This window comes from Akebia trifoliata, chromosome 10, assembly GCF_017979445.1.
Source record: "Akebia trifoliata isolate Shusen 1 chromosome 10, ASM1797944v1, whole genome shotgun sequence".
Taxonomy (NCBI): Eukaryota; Viridiplantae; Streptophyta; class Magnoliopsida; order Ranunculales; family Lardizabalaceae; genus Akebia; species Akebia trifoliata.
The window spans coordinates 4,977,279-4,999,686 of NC_141384.1; the positions used below are offsets into that span (position 1 = coordinate 4,977,279).

The following is a 22,408-nucleotide window of genomic DNA, read 5'->3' on the forward strand; positions in this document are numbered from 1 at the left end:
TTAGAGCTTTAGAGACAAATCGAGCTGATTGAAGTCCTCCTTCTCTATGTTCTCTGTCCTATAACCGGTGGACCAAGAACCTATCTCTCTCCTTTCATACTCAAACCTGCCAATTGGAGGTTGATCTTGTCCACTATGGTTCGAGCCACCGATTCTAGAGCCTGACCCATGGTTCGATGAAGCATGCGGCCGGACGGCTGAACCCAAATTTCGGCTTTTCTTCGCCAAACTTCGTTCAAGCTTGTGAGCGTTTTGGTGACCACCTAGAGCTTGTGAGCTGTAGAATTTTCTATTGCAGAAGTTGCAGGAAAAAATTCGCTCTAGAGATGTCGAAGACCACGATGATGATGATGGCTCGAGGACTAGATCAAGGTTGAGATCTGGGTTTGATAGTCTGAGATCAAGAGAAGAATCTGGTTGCAATTCCATTGTGTGTGTATGTGTGTGAGAGAGATAGAGAGAGAGAGATGGGGGGTTTAATGAGATAAAGGGAAGGGTTGTGTTAGATTATATAAGATGGAATTATATAGATACTGTTCCCGCAACAACAAATGAAAGAGAAAGAAATGATGGAGTGTTAGTGAGTGAAAGAGAGGGAGACTCGCAATAATCAGTAAGGAATCAAAGCTTAATGTCCCCTACATTTATGGTTAATTTGAGTCCCTCTTCTTGGTCTAATCTATAGTTCACATTGGCTTTTATGTAATTTGTCAACAAAATATGGTGGACTTTTCTAAAGTTGACTGGACGGCTGAGATTATATGAGAATACTAGGGATTCGTTTGGCAAGGGAATCATAGTATATTTGTTTTCCATCTAAGTTTTTTCGTTGGACACTAGGGTTTTCTTAAATAAATATGGACTTTTTTTTAAAGGAAACATGTGTTTTTCTTTTCATCCCATCACATAGCATGTGTCCAACATAGTTTGAGATTTGAATTTGTTAAGATAATGTTTGGGAACGTTTCTAGTTTTTGCTTCACACCATCAAGCTAAAAGCACCTTTGAAGAAAATTCGATAATTGATTGTAGTTTCTGCTTTGTTTTCTGCTACTAATAGAAAATGAAATTACGTATTAGAAAAGTGTCAGGCGAGATGGACAGGTTTGCTTTTAAGATTCTAACTTTCAAATTCAGTCAAATGAGTCATGATAATCTAACTCACTTTTTTGTACCCTCCCTTCACAGAATTGTAAATCCTTTATTTTGGGATATTCGTATAAAAACAAATCTTTATGATTTTGCATGATTCTATGAAGGGAGTGTACGAAAAAGTGAGTCAGATTATCAAACTACTCAAACTAATAGAATTCAATATTTGAAAATTTATTTTTACAAAATAATAATTTCAACTTCTATTCATCCAACAGTACTTCAAAGTAAAATTGTCAAACACCCAATTGTACCCTTCACCCTTCTAAACTTTGTTAATATTATTTCAATTTCTACTCTCTCATTGAAATAATCCAATGACAACCAAAACAAGATCCTAATTATTTTTAATAATAATGATGAATGCACACGGCCTTGGTACACGATTGACATGGCAAGGGCACAGAACTACACATCTTTGTTTGGTGTGTCCCAATGAAAACGATCAATGATTATGTGCCCTTGTCAAGTCACCAAGACTATGTGCATTCATCGAGACTCTATTTTTAAAATGAATTTAAGAAAAGAAAAAGAAAAAGAAAAACTCCACCTTCATACCACGTTTGATGCAATTTTATCAAGGGATAAGATGGAAGAATTTCCTAAGAAAAAAAACAGATTGACGAAACTTATCTTAGTGAACATCAATAGGAAGGGCATTGTTGCGTCCAATCAATCAGATTTAGACCTGTCTTTCTTCTCTTTTTCTTCACTTACTTGGAAATAATAGAAGATGATTTTGCTTGATTGGATATTAAGAAAAAGACTTTTCGAATGTCAAAGACGTTTGAGCTTAAATTTTAATAGAATTAGTGTAGGCTTCCTTTAAGATCATTTTCTTCTGGAAATTCCTAGGAAATATTTAACTCTCTCATTCGTTAAATTATTGGATATAAGAGAGCCTCAGACCACGTTTGACAGTGCTATTTTCTTAAGTAAAATAACAAACACTTATTTGGGCTTTGAAGTTTGATGACGATGAATGATAGAGCAACTATTCGTATCCCAACTTTTACTTATTACACCCCAATTAATGATTAAAACATACCATCTAAGATGTTATAAAAGGTTTGGCTTAAATTATTATCTCAACATTACATAACATTATAAAAATGATTCAAACAATTTTAGTAGTTGTTTTTCATATAAAATCTTAAAACAAAATAATAGAAGTCAGAAAAAAAAAATTTCAAAAAACAAAAAACATGAGAAAGAGCCTCTATTAGCACCTCAACTTTTACTTATTTTCAATTATTTACTTATTTTCCATGTTTATAATTGGGGGTAAGTAAAAGTTGGGGTGCCAATAGCGGCTCTAAAAAATTGTATGCAAAGCATATTTATTTGGATTATATAATGTATATTATGTTTTATATATATTTTTATCAAATCAAGTCATGTTATAACATTTGACTTTTGAAGCTTATAATCATAAGATCAACCAGGTGAGAGCGCTTAGTCTACTCAATCAATGGTCTATATCAATGGATTGGAACTAATGAATACAGTCTAAGGGTGTAGATTAAAGCACTACATCATCCTCAGTGTACCGAGAATGAGATGGGGAGAATATTGATGGTCAGAACAAATGGAGTAGGGAGACCAAGCCCTCCCTTGCATGTTTGCCACTTAATTACAACATGACAATACTACACCCATATATCTCTGGGGCCAGATCGACTCCCTACTCCAGATATTAAATAACCTTATCTAACACCGCTTTATTGTTTGCCACTTGGCACATTTTTATGGATCCAATCCAATAAATTTTCAGGCCTACTGATAGGCTTTTTAGCCCATAATGAAAAAATGTAGTATTCAAATAGTTAGGGTTCATGAATGCAAATAAAATAATTAAAACTAAAAATTTGAAGAAAAAAAGACAAAATGAACCCAATCAAGGAAATAATTAATTAAGTTTTCTATTAAACAAATAATAGATAGAGATTATAGAGAGATGATGGACTTACAAGATTCCAAGGCGGATATATCTGTCTCACCCAACAAAGACACTGCAGAGACGGGGAAACTGCGACTGTTACAGTGTAGGTGGTCACAAGATTCCAAAACTTGAACATTAATTCCTTTGTAATTGTAAACCAATATAACAACCTAACATTCAATGGGATGTCTCTTTTTATACCTTTAAATCATACACAAAATTTAATCAAAGATCCTTCTTATATTTTATAATCCTTTTATATTGCCAAATAAATAAATGTAACATGTCATGTATTTTTGTATAAGAGAGAGAGAGAGAGAGAGATTAAAGTATCAAACAAATATAAATATGATCCCAAGTACCAAAAACTCAATGAGATGTCTCTCTTTGTACCTCAAAAGCCGACAACCCTATTCTATCGAAGGATGACTATTTGCCTTTGTTAATTAAATGAAACATGAAGTATGAGAGAGAGAGAGAGAGAGAGAGAGAGAGTCTCAAAGTGGGATCCCAATTTTGAAGGGTTTGTTTGGAGATAGGGTTTGGGATTTCCAAAGGGGAGGAAAGGAAATGGGGAGCAGTGACATGTTTTTATGTTTTTGTCGGACTTTATAAACATTTATGGGTGACTGAGGAAGAACTAACAAGTGACGAGTGCTTAGTTTTTCTTTATCATTTTCTAGTTTTGTTACACATGGACATGAGTTTCACTGTTCTTTGGTCACCAATAAAGGACAAACTACAATAAAATAGTTTTTGGATAAAGATATCTTCCTAATGTCAGGTGGAAGACTCTCCGGCCCCCCTACCTCCAAAATAGCAATCATTATTGACATTTATCGACGGATTCATACAATTTTTTTCATAAATAATATATATCCAAAGCATGTAAGTATGGTTGTATGGTTGTAGGTGCTCAAGTATTGGAAAGAGTCCAAATCCTATGCACCCATGGTGGATGATTGAAACCGACCATCCTCCCACACTTTAATACATGACACATTAGCCATATTTCAAGGAAATTTTGAAAAGGAAATATTTTAAATTTTAAGTTCTTGAAATACGACTACCGTGGCATGTATTGGGTGTGGGAGAAGAGTTTTACTCCTCCACCCTCAATGCACACGATCTAGATTTGTAATGGAAATCATTAATTATTGCATTTCTCAAGGATGTATTATTTTATTTTTTTAGGACATGGTATCCCCGTTGGTAGCGGACCGGGCCCCGGTTCATCAGACAGTCCATTGGACAGGCCTGATCCAGTTTCAAATTTGATAGGCTTACACAGAATTATAGAGGCAGCACGGGTGCAACTTACTTCAGTTTGATTGAGTTTGGGACTACCAAAAAGATATAGCTCGGTTCCATTAAATAAAACCCAACTGAAATATCAATATAATTGAATGAAACTAAATCGAACCATGGTTTGTTTGGTTTGGCTCAATTCTGGGAAGCCCGTATCCTATAAACTTGCATAGAAGCAACATTTTTTAATAAAAAAAGATAATTACTAATCTATTTCCTGACTAATTAAATAAGTCATATATATATTATGACTTATATTATAGTTCGGTTCTATACAAGCCACCTTGAACTAAGAATCGAACTAAATTGTTTTATTCACGATGTTCTTAACCAAGAATGGAACTGCAGCTTGTTCCAAATCGAACTAAAACAGCCCAAAACTATAAGTTTTTTATTTGAATGGGCCAAGGTGCACTGCCTAGTGGATGTACCTTAAACCAACCCTAAACCCCTATTGAACCTAACTCGACTATGCCTAGCCTGACCAAACAGGTTTGTGCCAAGTTCAAGGGATTTTTGAACTTACTAAAAATAAATTGAACTAAAACCTTTTTTTTTTAATTATTTAGAGTTGTTTAATACCACATTTCATCCAAAATAAGGATCCAATCTCCATTTTGATTGAAAGGATTAGCCTAGTTCACCATACTTAAAAGCATCCCCAATTTCCTTTCAAGAGGTAGTAAAAAAGTAGGATGATCCACTACTATAAAATAGTCAATCAACCTTGCTAATGAGAACTAATTAGAACCCCAAGGGTTTGCCTTAGTGGCAAGTCGAGCTTTGATAAGCTCCTCGGAAATGGCAAGTCAAGTGTTCGGAACTGCGCGAAGCAATGATTTCCTTGGGGCTACCCTCCAGGGTCCAATTAACCCTCGATTCAACTAGTTGCACGTAGGACTTTACAAGGAGACGATGCGTGTGACTGTGGGATTAGTCTCACCTGAAGGGTGGGGATACCTACAATAAGCAAAATAATAGAACTAAGTAAAAGTTGGTTTTTAACAAAACCATCATGTGAAGTTTATTTTACCTGCGAAATTTGATGGAATTATTTTATGCTAATTTAAGACGTTGATTTTTCAAAGCCTAACATCTAAAAGATACAAAATTGATGTCGGTTTTTGGAAAACACAATGTCTCAATTTTTATTGATTTTAGCAGAAAATTAAGATATTAAATTTTGAAAAAATCAACATTTGACTTTCAGACATCCCCTTTTAAAAAACCGCCATCCGAAATTCTCCATTCATGTGAATTCTCCCACAAAACAGAACTTCTATGCAAACTCTAAACCTTGCCTTCGTTCTTGAAAGAGCCCTTCAATTTTGCCTTCAATTTCATGTCATAGGCCTAATTTAGGGACTTCACCATTGTCCTTGCCACTTCGGAATCATTCTTACTATATCTAGTTTACTTGTTCTTGTTCTATTCTTCTTCATTATATATGCATGCACACGAAATGACGAAAAAAAATCTAAGGTGTTTTTTTTTCCCTTCTAACAATGGATTAAAATGACTGATTTTTTGGTAGAATATTCAAGGGTTTTTGTAAAAGGGTAATAAGACTAGGATAACGTTGAAAACAATGGATTAAAGATATAACTAAAACATTAAAAATAATATATGAAAAGCTTCAAGATGATTAACTTTTAGAAAGTGTTAGATTTGGCAATTGAATTAGGAAAAGATATAGGCAATGGCTTATGGGATAAGACATTTGCATTAAGTAAATACTTAGGCAATGGAATTAAGAAATGGTATAGGCAATGGAAAGTGGCAATGACATGAGGTTTACAATAACGATTAATTGACTCAAAAATTATTCACTTCACATGGAATGTGCACAGAACCATTGAATTTTTTCCTCTTGTATCTTGAGGAAAAAAATATATGGTTATGTGCACATGCCATATATGCATGCCATATATGTTGTGTTTTCATCAGTGTATCATGACTTAGATTTATTCATAGACTTTGGTTTATTAACCAAATGAGAGAGAGAGAGAGAGATGAATTTTTTGAAAGTTTCATTCATGGAGGATCTTCGAAATCTAGGGGCTATTTTTTATAAGTTTCTCATTTCATTTAAAAAAATAAACTTTTAAAATGTAAACTTTGGTGTAGATTTTTTTAAATCAAATTTAGAGAGCTTCCATTGACATACTAACTTTTGCTAATGCCACCCCAAGATGTGTGTTGATTCTTTGGTTATTTACATATGAATTGGGGTGGCATTACTAAAAATTGGTGTGGCAATAGAATCTCTCAAAATTTATCCTTCCCCTCTCCCCTATACAGCTCCTCTTTAATTTCTAATGTTTCCTCCCTTTCTCTTTTTAAGTTATCTTCTCTTAGGGTTTTTAAGAAATTATTTCTAAGAAATCTTAGAATGCTAGTATACCAATAGAAGCTCTATATTTATTTTGTATTTATAATATTAAACGAGTCACTAAATTGACACAAGAATCTTCAAGTGAACTCGACTAGATAGATTTTCTAGTCGACCCAAGCTTTGAGTTTTATTACTATAATTTTTAAACAATTTTGTTATTTTAGGAAAGCAAAATATTGTAGATAACTTTATTTATAGAGGTTAGAATCATGCACCATCGATTCTACCTTACTTATAGGGTTAAGTAATATTTATTTTCATGTTTAAGTCATTTTTACTATTTTTAATTTTTAGTTTTTAATTTTTTTTAATACCTATTTTCATATTTTATTAGGATTAAAATATTTTTATAAAAAGGTTGTAACTACAATGCATAAATCATCTTCAATGTAATAAAATTTCTCTTTGGTGTTTTTTTCTAGTGGATTCTAGATTTTATTATTCTTTTAATGTTTCATGTTGCATTAAGTGTACCTCTAACTCTCCTCAAGTACGTATGATTGTCCATGGAAAATGAGAGACGATAAGGTCCCATAAAACTGCTTTTTAGGATAGTAATTACATAAGGATTATCGACACCTAATTGCTATTTGTTCTAAATAAACATAAATTGTATTAATTTGTCAAAATATTGAAACTAATAATTTTTCTAACTATTAACTATTTGCAAGGTTAAAGAGCAAATTCGGAGGCAAATATTTGTGTAATAATTTTTGTTACAATATACAAGTTGTGAGAGAGCAGCCAATCAAAACTTAGCAGCAAAAGCTACGACGTCACCATCCCATGGTCTAGTACGCCGCAATAATCTCGAAGAATTATGCCTCGAGATTTGAGCTACAAATTCTAGACTCTTCGACCATTGTAATTAAAGGTCCTTCTTGAATCAACTCAAGCAAAAAAATCAAACCTAATAACCTGATTAGAAAAATTATAAATTGAGGGGTTATCCCAAAGGAAGGGGTCCCTCTTCTTCTTATTAATTTCTCTGCATTTTTTTTTTAAGAGAGAATTCTTGTAGTAGTAAGAGCATCAAGAGTGTTTCTTTCATATTTCTTTTTTGATTTCTATTTGTAACTCTATTGTAAGATTATCAAGCTTGGAATCGAAGTGCAACATAGATTACCTCACTTTCATCTCCATCACATTTGCTTTATTTCATTTTGTTGCAACTTGCTCCTTGCGATGATTGACTAGACTCTCCTTAGAGAGGTCAATGACGCCAGAGCGAGCTCATCTTAATATTGTTGTTTTAATTTTATTCATTTCTACTTTAATTATGTTCTTGTAAAGTCTTTTAAAATGAGATCATCCAATTTGTACATCTTATTCTAATTTTGATGATTTATGCTTAGATGATTTCAAACTTAATCATGTTTTGTGATGAATTTGAGGTATAAGTTGGATAATCTCCTCTAAGTTCAGGATTCACATTGATATTTTCTAGTTACCTTCAAGAGTTAATCTATTTATCTTCCAACCCACGAACAATGATTTGTTACGTGGATTAAGTTAGACTTAGAATTATTTAGTAATAAGATGACTTACAAAGGTTGATTTGATCTTTCTAAGCTCTTTTACATTGTTTTCAATCTCTATTCTTCCTTCAATTTCATTTTATTTCTTAACTGCAATTTTTTATTTTGTTTTAAAGAATATGTTTTCAAATTTTATTTTGATTTCAATTCAAAGGAAAAGTTGAATCACGATTGTCCTTGTGGAACGAATCTTACTTACCAAAGTTTCTTTTAGTACTAGTTCAATTTTATTTCTACAATCATCAACTACAATTCATCGAATAAGAGAAAATTTGATTTTTTTTTTAAACTACAACTTTTAAATGTAAGATTTCACATTTTATTTGAAATTCATTTTCCCTCCAAAAACAAAAAAAATGATTTTCTGACCTCTTAATGTTATTTTTTCACGACCATGCTCAAAATTAAAAATCCACTCTCTTTTTGACATTTTCCTAGATGCCTTCAAATGGCAAATTTTATTTTTACATAAAATTCATTTTTTTTTTCAAAATCATTTTCCAAAGAAATTCGTATTCCACACTTATTTGAGTATTTTTTTTCTTGAGCTAGGAGCTGGTTTATAAGGATATTGTAATCTCCCTCTTGATTTGCTTGCTTTATTCTTGTGTTGATTATAATATCTCTATTGGAATATTATAGGATGTATTGTAAAAAGGTATACATTATATATATACTAGAGTTCACTTGTGCTTACGGCACAAGCATCCTTTCTCAGGTTAAAAGGGTAAAAGCGAAAAAAAATTTAGAGTATGTGGTGGCAATTTTAACATGACTTGCAAACACGACACAAAATTAATGAGTTTGGGTCAAGCCTAATTGGATTTTGGGTATTATTGAAAAAAATTTAAGGTTAAAATGATAAAAGATAAAAAATAATAATAATAAAAAGATAAAAAAAATGAATTATAGTAAAGTTATAAGAGGTGAAGTGTAAATCAAGTAAAATGATTCCCACAAAACTATAGCTTGATTGGAGGGTAAATGGCATAAAAGTATAAAATAAAAAAATGGAATGATATTATTAAAGAATTTTGAGGTTAAATGGATAAAAGATGAAAGATAATAAAATAGGAAATATAATAAAGTTAAAGGAGTGAAAATAAAGTTGAAGGTAAAGATAAAAAATAGTAAAGTGGGTCCCAGACAAAGATTTATGTCAAACAACTGTACCAATTTAGTTGTGTTATATATATATAATATATATAGAAAGAGAGAGAGAGAGAGAAAGATAGGCAGACAGACAAACGGGGTTACATGGACATCTATCTCTATGGACTACATTTTTAAGTGGCGCCTAAAATACACCATCGGGTGCCACATATGTGTAGAGCATTAAATTTTATGAACTCTCAAAAAAATAGGATTGAAAAAGAGATTTTTTTTTCACTATTTGATTTAAATTTTAAATCTAGGTGTTCAATGATCATCTACTTTATACTCACATACTGAAACTAAATACAGACAGCTCTCTATCTTCCATTGGTGGTGGATTTGGATTCATTGGGAGAAATCATGATGGCAATCTTATTTTTGTTGGTGTATCTAAGGCAAATATATCAGGCATCATTTCCTTAGAAATGACGGCCATTTTTGAAGCCTTGAAATGTATGAGTTTAAAAGGTTTTCTTCGTATTCTAGTGAATTCTGACTCACTATACACGATTGATTGCATTAAATATTGGGACCTTGTCAGAGAAATTCAAGATCTTTCTTCTTCTTTCTTTTCTTGCATCTTTGAATTCTATTGAAGAGAGACAAACCATGCTGCAAATTTCTTAACCCGCTTGGGAGCGATAGGTAAAGATTTTATTTTGATTGAGGATATTGTTTCCATTCCTTAAGAGTTGTTGACAATTTTTTATGATTATTTATATTGTAACTATTCTCGTTAATCTAAAAAAAAAGGGGTCCTTTCAACCCTAGTTTATCGATAAAAAAATGACCGTACACTTTTCAACTCAAGATCAGACACCAAAAAATGCATTTTTGGGGGCGATTTTTTTTCAAGTCTAATAATCTAGACCACAAACAACAGGCTAAGTTGTCATTTGGACCAATGGGATAGTCCATGTGGCCAAAATGTGGACCTCGGTCTATGTTTTACTTGGTCCCTTGGTTCATGCTACATTTACCTATATATATATATATGTGCACATATATCTACTCATATATCTATAACTTGTTTTTCCTTATGTGGGCTAAAAGTTTCAGATTGAATTTATTTTTTGTAAGGATGATCTCTATAATGAGGAGATCGTCATCACCAAAAATCAGTTAATTCTAAAACTTCTAATCCCATATTTATGAGTTGAAGAATCATGAAGATCATCTTCACCAAAAATCAGCTCAATTTGAAACTTTTAGCCCACATAGGACAAAACACATTGTAGATATATGAGTAAATATATGTGTACACAGATCCTAGCCCTATATATATATATATATATATATATAAATAAATAAAGTTGGAAGGGTATTATTATAAAATTTGAGATTAAAGCTTGATAAAGGGAGTATTATTATAAAATTTGAGACTAAAGCTTGATGGAAGGGTATTATTAAAAAATTAATATTAAGGGGATAAAAGATGAAAAATAATAAAGTAGGGCAAAAGAGGAAATATAATAAAATTAGAGGAGGGGCATCCTCATTCAGGTTTAAAGGTTAAAGTGAAAAATAATAAATTTGGAGAGGTATTATTAAAAAAATTAGATTGACGGGGTAAAAGAAGAAAAATAAAATAAAATGGATTAATGGGGTAAAAGATGACAAGTACTAAAGTGGGTCCCATTAACTATAGCTTGATGAGAGGTTTAACCCACTAAAATGTAGCTTGCAATATCAACGTTGGTTTTGTTTGGATCTATCCAAAATAACACAGCGTGCAATAATATATGAGTAAGACCAACGTCTATATTCCAAAAAAATTTGAAATTCACCAAAAAAGAAAACTCTCATAAAGTAAATGTATTAAATGAAACATGATTCTACATTGTAGTTACAACCCTCTTTAATGTAAAAAAATATATATATTGTTATTTTCATAAGAAAATACGAGATTAGAAAAAACAACAAAAATTACTAAATATAACAAAACTTAATTAAGCATGAATATAAGTAATACTAAACCCTAGAAATATATATAATCGATGGTGCATGACTTTGACTTCTATAATTAAAGTTATTATGAAAATGGAAACATCCCTAAAAAGATAAGTTTGTTGATAAAAGGATATAAACAAATGAATTTGGCTTAAAAATAAAGAATCTTCAACATGCATAAATAAATGTGGGGAATGCTAACATCCAAGACCTCAAGGGGACATTCTCATTCTCCATCACAACCACTTTCCAATGATATATTTGCCCATTTTAAAGCTATGTTGGTGTTTTACATAATAAATATTAATTGGAATTTACTGTTAAAACATGTTCTACAAACAAACCATTTAAATTAAAAAAACTAAACTACCCTTAGCATATATTATGTAAAATACCAACATACAATTGTCTTTTTCACTAAAAAATAGAATTGGTAGGAGTATTATTGAAAAGTGAATGTGGTGGAGAATACTAACATTTCTATAAGGTCTTAGTCATTAAAATTCCCATATATATATAGAAAAGCATCGTTAGCAAAAAAAAAACCCACAAAAGCCCATGTTTTTTTGTCTTATATGGATTAGAAGTTTTGGATTAGGCTGATTTTTTGTGAAGACAATTTTATCACCATAGGAATCATCCTCACAAAAAATCAATGCATTCTGAAACTTCTAACCTCGTCAAAAGGGATTTATAAAAAAACGGATAGACCACGATTCTTCAACTTGTAAATTGGGGTTAGATATTTCAGAATGTGCTGATTTTTGGTGAGGTTGATCTCCTCATCTTAGAGATTATCCTCACTAAACATCAATCCATTCTGAAACTTCTAACCCATATAGAACAAAAAACATGTGTTTTAGAAGTCTATTGATCTTGTGTATATATATATATGTAAGAAAAAAAATAAAATTGGTAGGAGTATTATTGAAAAATGAATGTGGTGGAGAATACTAACATTTCTATAAGGTTTTGGTCATTAAAATTCCCATATATATATAGAAAAGCATCGTTAGCAAAAAAAAAACCCACAAAAGCCCATGTTTTTTTGTCTTATATGGATTAGAAGTTTTGGATTAGGCTGATTTTTTGTGAAGACAATTTTATCACCATAGGAATGATCCTCACAAAAAATCAATGCATTCTGAAACTTCTAACCTCGTCAAAAGGGATTTATAAAAAAATGGATAGACCACGATTCTTCAACTTGTAAATTGGGGTTAGATATTTCAGAATGTGCTGATTTTTGGTGAGGTTGATCTCCTCATCTTAGAGATTATCCTCACTAAACATCAATCCATTCTGAAACTTCTAACCCATATAGAACAAAAAACATGTGTTTTAGAAGTCTATTGATCTTGTGTATATATATATATATATATGTAAGAAAAAATAATAAAATTGGATGGGTATAAGTAAAAAAAATTAAGGCTAAATGTGTAAAAGATCAAAAGTGGTACTTAAAGGGGTATCATTGAAAAAATGGAAGAAGGGATGGGGGAGGAGAGGAAAGACTATATTGTGAAAAACTTTAGTAACTGTGGGTCCTACAATTGTGTTTTATTATATACATACTAGAGTTTGGTCATACCTATGACATGAGCATACTCTTTCGGCTTAAGAGGCTAAAAGTGAAAAAAATAGTTAGAGGGGTACTATTGAAAAAATTTGAGGTTAAATAGGTAAAAGATGAAGAACTATAAACTAAGTTAGATAGGTAAAAGAGTACAAATAGTAAAGTTGGAGAGGGTGCAGTGTAAAGAAAATAAAGTAGACCTTACAAAACTATAACTTGATAGGAGATTTATCCCATAAAATTGTAGTTGGTAAGAGGTTTATCCCCCATAAACTCTAGTTACTGTAAGGGCTTACAATTATTTTTTATTATATACTAAAGTGTTTACTCATGCTTACAACATGGGCATCCTCTTTAGGATTAAGGGGTAAAATGGAAAAAAAAATGTTGGAGGAGTTTTTTTTTTTTTTTTTTTAATATTTTGGTAAGTTAAAGGGTATAAGATGAAAAATAATAAAATTGGTTAAAGGGGTAAAAAAAGAAAATATAGTTAAGTTAAAAGGGTGAAGTGGAAACAAAATAAAGTGGCCTTACACAATTGAAGATTGATGAGAGGTCTGTTTCCTCAAAAACTATAGTTGAGGGAAGGTTTATCCCCCCCCCCCCCCCTCAAAAAAAAAAAAAAAAAATTATAGTAAGGTGGGCCCTATAGTTATGTTTTATTATATAGATATACTAGAGTTCACCCGTACTTATGACACATCCATCCACTTTGGTGGTTAAAAGGTTAAAAATAAAATTAGATTGCTATTACTAAAAAAAATAGGGTTGGAGGGGGTAAAAGAAGAAAGAAGGTAAAGTTCAGGGAATTATTGAAAAATGGAAATAGGGTAGGGGAAGAAGAGAGGAAAGATAATAAAGTCGAAGGGGGGAGGAAAATAATAAAGTAGGTTTGGAAGGGTATTATTTAAAAAAATTAGATTAAAGAGGTAAACGATGAAAAATAACAAAGTGGCTTAAAGGGGTAAAATAGAAAATATAATAAAATCAGAAAGAGTGTTACCAACTTCAATGTGCAAACTTAAATATAGATAGGGAATACAATAATATATCCCTTTCAATGCTATAAAAAAAATGTAACAAACTCAAACCCTATACATTGAAGTCCATATGTAACAAAGAAAGTATGAAACTAGGGCTATGAAGTGTAGTATCAAGTAATAAACTGGGGTTAGCCCAATGTCAAACATAAGGATTGGGAGAGGGGTCTAAGACCTAAGGTAGAAAGAAAGAGAGTAAATAAAATAATTAAATGATGAGTATGGAGTGGTGAATGCAATGTATCCAAAATCAAGTAGTGCGCGTTAAAAATATAGAAAGAACGTCTTAGAAAATCTTAGGAAGAAATTGAGAAATGAAGAGCTAGAGTATCAAGATTTGATTTATCCCTTTCTCTTTGCTCATTATGGAGATCAATCACATAAGGATGATCTACTAATGAGTGTTCTCCCCTTCTAAGATATAACAATAAAGATCAAATATAAGTTAGATGTAATTTGTCCCACAAAAGATATTTTTAAGCATTGAAGCTCAAACTAGAATCAACTTGTATTCTAGAAATTTATGAGAACCTAGTCTAAAACTTAAGCACTCTGAATGCTTGACATTCAATGACACAAAGGCTCATAGAAGAAAAAAGTGTAAAATACCTAAGAAACTTTTATTAATTTAAGTTCAATAACAAAATAAATATTACATAATGTGTGAAAGAAAAACAAACAAAAAGAAGATATAGGAGAAACCATGAGAAATAAATTTAGTTGTAGACACGCAAATTTAGACAGGCCCTCCGTGCAAAGTACAAAAAGTCCACAAAAATTAGAATGGACTCTAAAGCCCAAATACTCTAAAAATTCACTTATCTTTCCAATAAATAATCTAGGGCCTCTTGTTTGACCCATGGACTAGAAACTCACCCTCTCATAAATCATCATTACACATCCTTTAACCCTACCCTAACCAAATGCAGCTCAACCCAACCCTAATTCAAATACATACTCAAACCCACCACCTAAGTCCATTAGATTTAAAACTCAACCAATATCTCAAGCCTAAGTCTCAACCCAATAATCACAACCAATCACTACAATAACTCAAGATCATCAAAAGGGGACACATGTCATCACTTCAACCCATCTTCCTAATTTATCTATCAACCCCATCATTTTTCTTTATAAAACCAACCTACCCACATCTCATTCATACCTATGTCATAACTTACCCCCATCATTCTCTCCAAACCTCCTACCACAAGCCACCCCCACACCCTTTCTCCCTAATCAACTCACCTAATATATACCCCAACATTTGTTGGACACTTGTCACCACATTCATCACTTTTTAAAAAAAATCTACAACCACTCCCTTACACCCTTATTCTTCTAATCAAAATCTACTTCATTTAACTTACCTAACATTCAATCTACAATCACTCCCTTACACCATATTCTTCTAATCAAAATTCCCTCCATTCAATTTATTTAACACTCAACCCAAATGGATTTAAAGATCTAACTCATCTGGATCATAAACAACCCACTTACACCATTTTCATAAATTCCCTTCCAGCACCATTAATTTATACACACTCTCTCTTATAAACCTTACACCATTTTACCTATTTTCATCATTTCATCCCATTTTACCCCTAAAAGTTACCTCCAAAATCCTATATAATCCTTCTCTTTCTTAACATAATCCTCCTAAGACTTGAACCTCCTACCAAGTCTCAATATTTTCTTAACTCTTCCTCAATTTTCTTAATTCTCTCCCCTTCTCATGACCTTTTCATTCATATCCATCAACCATAAAATCTCAATCTATTTATAAGTATATCAAGACTAAGATCAAAAAGCTCACTTTGAAGATTAAGAAAAATACCCAAAATAAATCATGTCGAGAAAGGTAGAGTAAGGACAAAAAAAAATTCCCCTTTTTCTCCCCTCCAACATTCCCATCTTCTAATTCTCTCATATTTTCTTTTTATTTTTATTTTTGTATTTTTTCAAGAACAACCCTAAGATGTAATGGATACCCTCCCCTACCTCTGGTAGATTGGGCTCTAGTTTGGTCGAAAAGGTAGGAGTTGAAAGACCCTTTTTAAAATATTTATAAAAAAAAATTCTTACACTAGTGCACACACTATAAAACGATTTTAAGACTGATGCCTTGGGCCCTTTCCTTATGGAAATGAGCCATTGACAAAAATGTCTACATTTTTCAAATTTGCCAAAGGTATGGACCATAGGAGGGTCCTTTCCTCAATAAAGAAGTCCTCAATGGTTCAAATCGAAATCAAAATCCCTCGTACTTAAGGGCACAAATTGGATTTTTTCAATTTTTTTTATTTTTTAAAATTGATCGAATCCGAATTTACCACCAATGGTAAAGGAAGTAGGGTGCCTAACACCTTCCTTATTCCTTAATATGAACCATCTTACTTAGACCTAAAGTGGACCAATGAATCTTATCCGTACGAGAGTCATTAAAAAAATAATTTTTCGAAAAATACTTCTCGAATGACCATTCACATCATTTTCTAAAAAAAGAATGGTGGTGATTCGAAACCCAAGTAGTAAAAATCTTCGGACTCAAAAAACTCATGTTTACATCTGTAACATAGACAAACACTTTATAAGTCCCAAATGAGAAAGGGAATGACCTTCACTCTTAGCTCTAACAATGTCTTAATTAGCGTGGTAAAACCAAGACAAGACATGAAAAAAAATGCAATGAAAATGAAATAGAAGAAAAAGAAAAACTACCAAACTCTAAGCTCCAACAATAAATGAGACAAAGTCAAAATATGGAAAGTGATAGGGATCAACCGTTTAAATAGAGAAAATGAAGTAATGAGGTGGATGGTAAGATGGCTAATAAATAGGTGGGAAGTAATAGTGATGTGGAAGAGTGTGATCTCCAAGTAATCATTTTTCAAGAACTTCGATTAAGTTAAAAAATGATTTTTTTTTTAATTTTATTATTTTTTATTTGAATTTTTCCATGAATTTGAAAAGACTGTGGCGTTGGATTGCCAATTTGATCCGTCCGATTCAATTGGTTCAACCAATGACCTGACTAGGAATCTCTTTGGGGGTTAAAGAGGTAAAAATAAGAAAAAAAAAAATAGAGATACATTCTTTAAAAAAAAAAAAAAATTGATGTTAGAAGGTTAAAAAAAAATGAAAAATAATAAAGTGAGTTAAAAGATGATATTATAAAGTTAGAGGGAATTAACAGAAAAAACAAAGAGTGTAGTGTATATCGATGGGACATTTATCCATCCACAAAATTGTAATTGAGAGAGTCTTTATCCCACCTCAAAATATTAAACTGTAACAACTCAATTATATTTTTATTTTATATATATATATATATATATATACTTACTCCACGACCTATTCATGAATGGGGAATGATTGATCCAAAATCACTCAAATGAGTTATCAAATCAGATCCTTATGGGAATCCAAATCATCTATCCATAATGATGGAAGTATTGGATGGGGGTGTCTGTCTTTTCGATCCTTTATCCTCTCAATGATATTTACTTCTATGTCAAAAAATAATATTATTATTAATAACAAAACTAAAAATAAAAAACTTATAGATAGGATGGAATCAAATTGGGAGGAGACAATAATTAAACCTTGTTAAGTCAACATCTCAGAATATTGGACCATCACCATCTGTCTCCTTTCATTTGTAATTAGTATTATCTGACAGAATAACTCAAAAACTCTTACGTGGCATGTGCAAAAAACTGTAAATATTTTCCTCTCGATACACACCTGCAAATGTTTATGACGATGTGCAGTTGTGTATCTCGAGGGATGCACGTCACTAACTTTTTGAGTTACTCTGTCAAACTTGACTTAGAAAAACATTGCATTTGTTAAGATGGAACATAACTATAGTTCAAACGTCATTCTTAGTCTTAATTAAATCCAATCACTATCTAAGTCTCTTCATGTGTAGTAGTGGTACTGATTACTCCTGTTGGTCCTCTAATTTCCTTTTTCAATTTGGCCATTAGTCTATCAGAATTTCCTTTTTCTTTTCCTTTTTTCAAGGGATGAGGGAGTTTTTCTACCACTATAAATTGAGGTTCTGTTCATATTATGTGAGTAGTACTTTGTGGGTGTAGTTTTTTTGTTTTGTTTGAAGAGAATGAAATGGTGGAAGGTCCCTTATGTTGGAAAGGGAAGGTTATGGAGTTGTAGGTGGAAGACAAAAGAGCAACACAAGTTGACCATACGATATCGACACGTCGGCTATTGGAAGCTGAAGTGTCACCACTCTCTCTCCCTCTCACATCCACACACAGACACTCATAAGAACATGTTTTCCAGTCTACTCGGCAAGGCAATGATCTGTCACCTTCAGCATGTGAAACACATTAAGGATTTATGTGATGTACATATTTCCTCTTTTTTTTTTCTTTTGTGTGTGTGTGGGTGGGGAGGATAAAATATAGTGATGTATTGTTGTGGAGTTCCCAATTCCCATAGAGATGTTTTTAGAATATGTGCATAGTAGGAGACAAGAGTTGCTGATGAATCATCTAATAGGTGTTCCTGAGCTACAACTGAGGTTTTGCCTTTTCAATTACTATTGGAACTTCAAACAATTCATACTCTTAAATCTACAAATTGGTAAGACTGAAAAGATCAGATCATAGGCTCAATATCGATCCGTTTTAGTCCAAAAGCGATGGGTCTGAATCGACGATTTGAGTTTCGAAAAATTACCCGGTCTAGAAGGATCCCATTTGATATTCAGACTGGTTTTGGACCAATCATATGCGATCTAATAATACTGAAAATATATAAATTAAAATTTTATAAGTGCATAATATTGGACCAGGTTCAATCTATTGGATTTATAAGAATTCCAAATATTATGTTGAATGACTTAAATGCTAGATTTGATCGGGTCTGAATAAAGAAAAGTTCTTATCGGATCAATACGAATGTAGCACCAATCCAAAATTCATTAGGATCCCTGCGACTTAGTATAGGTTATTGTTGATTGTGGCAAATTTCTATACTAGATGTAGGGGATATGTATTGGCAATCAACCTCGGTAGTTATTAGAAAGGAAGCTAGCATTTTTCTTTTCTAGATAGCTATTAAGCCATGTCTTGTGATTGAATCTAGTAAGATACACGGACTTTTGTGGAGGATGATCTAGATGCAGTTGTTTTAGACCATCTTCATCAACTTAGAAGCATGATTAGCTCCGATTTTGGAACCCACAAACTGCTCTTCAAGTGTCAACACTGCTCATCCTCATTAATTTGATTTGAGCGAAGGTTAGAAGCATGATTAGCTCCGATTTTGGAACCCACATGACCCTTGATCTTGGGTTAGGGGGGTTGTGAAAAACGAAGTAACAAAGAGCCAAAAAATCACACACAGAACATAAGGATATATTTACGTTTAGAAATGTGCCTACGTCCACAGATCAGATGAAAATCCAGTTGCACTATATTCTTTTCAAGTTTACAACCCTAGAGATATCTAGAATAGCCATGATAGAGAAAAACGTTTCTCTACCCAAAATAGAAAATCCTTTGGGCTGAGCCCACTCTGCTTTGAAAAAGGTCCCCTTTGATTTTGCCTCTTGAACCCTAGCCCAAACAAAAATACAAGACATCATACATGATAGGTGGTCACAGGTAGCAATCCAGACACTAACTCGGTGTTGGAAGACATATTGGAAGGAGCACTAGAGGAATGATCCCCCTTGATCGATCTTGACTTGTGCAATGTTAGACTCCTGCATCTGTTTGGACATGCAATTCTTGAAGTGTTGGCTTAGGGGCTCAATCAGGCATAAGCCAAACTTTGTCATGGACTGTCACATTGATGGGCAAGGAGGGGTGTGGTGCAATAACATTTGCGTTTCACGTGCTTTTGATGCTAGTGTTGTTATTTGTGGTGGTGCAGCTCATAGATGAGAGGTTCCAACTTGTGTGCAAAAATTTGTCAACAACCAATTTTGATGATAAAACACTCTCGATTTATGCTGGTTCTCTGGTACATTTCTCCTGTCATTTCAAGTAGAACTTTTCAATTAGACAATAGCTTTTCTCTAAACATTTTTTCAATATATGGGTTAGAAGTTTCAGAACGGGCTGATTTTTTGTGAGGACATCCTCACAAAAAATCAGCCCAATGTGACACTTGTAACCCCTATTTTTGTAAATTTCTAACCCTAGTTTACAAGTTGAAGAATTGTGGACTATCTGATTTTTGTAAACAACTTTTGATGGGTTTAAAAGTTTTGGAATAGGCTGATTTTTGGTGGGGCTGATTTTTGGTGAGGATGATCTTCCCATCATAGAGATCATCCTAAAAAAAAATTAGTTCATTCCAAAACTTCTAACCCATACATTGAAAAAATGTTTGGCTTTCTTTAGGTCCTCTGAACGCCACCCTATATCTATACATGTATATTTCTTCTCTTTGAATTTCTTTGGTTGAGGATGAGACTTTTGATTTGGAGAAGGGATTGTGATGTTCAATCTTTTCCAAAAAGGGTATCCAAGTGTTACTAAAAAGTTTTGGAGAGGGATTTTTGTGTTGTTCTTCTCTAGAGAGAATCTTAAGGCTTATAAAAGACGATTTATCAGATGCCCTCTAAAGATCTTGGGTTTCGTATTTATAACCTTAGAATAATATTAATTTTCTAAAAATATGCACTTGATCATAGTGGGTTATATTTCTATTTTAACTTTAAAAGTTGTGTAATGATTTTCTGACACACCCCTCTTTGACATACACCCCCATCACAAAAGTGTAGATCATTTGCCTCGAGATATGCATAATCATGAATGTTATTCTTATGTATCCCGAGGCAAATGATCTAAGGTTTTGTGATGGGGGTGTATGTCAGAGAGGGGAGTCATATTATCACAACTCTTAAAAGTTTGAGGAAGTTTTACACCCATATTCTTGAGTGTGGAATCCAACTAAAACTATGAGAGATTTATCGAGCAAACCTCATTGTTGCATTTTTATCACAAAAGCTTCATTGGAATAGTTTGTTACTCAACAAACCTTGGGATAGGGCCCACATCATCTTTAAAAAATTAAATACTTATATTATCCTTCTATCTTTAAATCAAATACTTATAATATCCTCTATCTTCACAACATTAATTCTCTCTCTCAAAACCATCATTGCAACCATATGGACACATTGCACTCCATCACTATAACCCTTAAGATTTAAAAAAAAAAATGAGCTTGATCATTGATTTTAGAAGAGAATCAGTATTGACATGTGAGAGGATATAATAGATATTTAATTTTAAAAAGCGAGGTATTATCGATATTTAATCTTTTAAAGATGATGGGGATCCCACTTCAAGTTTTGTTAAATAAGAAACTTGAGAAACACAATGTGAAAATTTTTCATATTCGACAAATCAACCGTCGAATTTTTCATTATCAGATATTTTTTTCGACGTACTGAAACCGTTAAATTAATGGAGAATAGGGGAACATCAAAAATTTCAACAGCCCTAGAACGTTGAAATTTGATTTTTAAAATTTTAAGGCCTTAGTCATCTAACTTTTCTGTCAAATTTTCCAATTTTCACATAGCGAAAGTAAATTCCCTTGGAATTGTCTGAAGTCCAAGAGAGTTTTTGTAATAAAAATGCGATGGCTAACCTGCCAAAACTAGTCAACAGTGGCAGAGCTGGGTAAACATGTTGAAAAGTCAACAATGGAGTCTAGATCCTGTACATCTTGGAGTTCGCTTGTTACTTTACTTTTGTTTCGTTTTGCAATTCATGTAGCACATTCTTTGGACATTTGACCCGTCACTTGGTAGACATGAACCGAAATATCACACTGATTGGTACAATGATCAAGATGGGAAAAATAGTCAAACAATCTGATTGGAGAGAGAGAGAGAGAGAGAGAAATCAATGGGCCGGGTCATGTCTGACAGTCTGATAAGGAAAAATCCCAACCCTATAAAGAAATAGGCCTAGCCTGGGTCAGCCCAAAAATTAAACAGGCTTACTTACGTTGCTCCAGTTACCAAGCTTTGAAGAGGAAGGGTTTTTGGCAAGAGATTGAAGATGAAGGTATTTCTATAATTTGTATTCGTCTCTCAAAGAAGACCATAGTCAAAGAGTTTGCAAAAGTTTGACATACAGTGCTAAACATGGAAGTTCCTAAATTATAAAAAATAAAAATAAAATAAAAAAACTTGCAATCCAAAATGGTGTCTCGTTCATGTAGCATCATACGGTGTCTACATGACACATTTTCATTGGGGTTTAACCATATCAAACTATGTGCCATGTAGAAAACAGCATGGTTAGGAGCTACACAATGTGAAAAAAGCCTAAATTTGACAGTCTTGGGTCATCA

The 22,408-nt window shown here is 32.6% G+C and overlaps 1 protein-coding gene across 1 annotated transcript; it reads right to left on the reverse strand.

Annotated features, from left to right (window-relative positions):
* On the reverse strand, nucleotides 1–429 carry ZFP2 (zinc finger protein 2). The gene has a single exon (XM_086456434.1). It carries the CDS (start codon nucleotides 427–429, stop codon nucleotides 1–3), a length of 429 nt encoding a protein of 142 aa, XP_086312560.1.
* Between the last annotated feature and the right edge of the window lie 21,979 nt (nucleotides 430–22,408).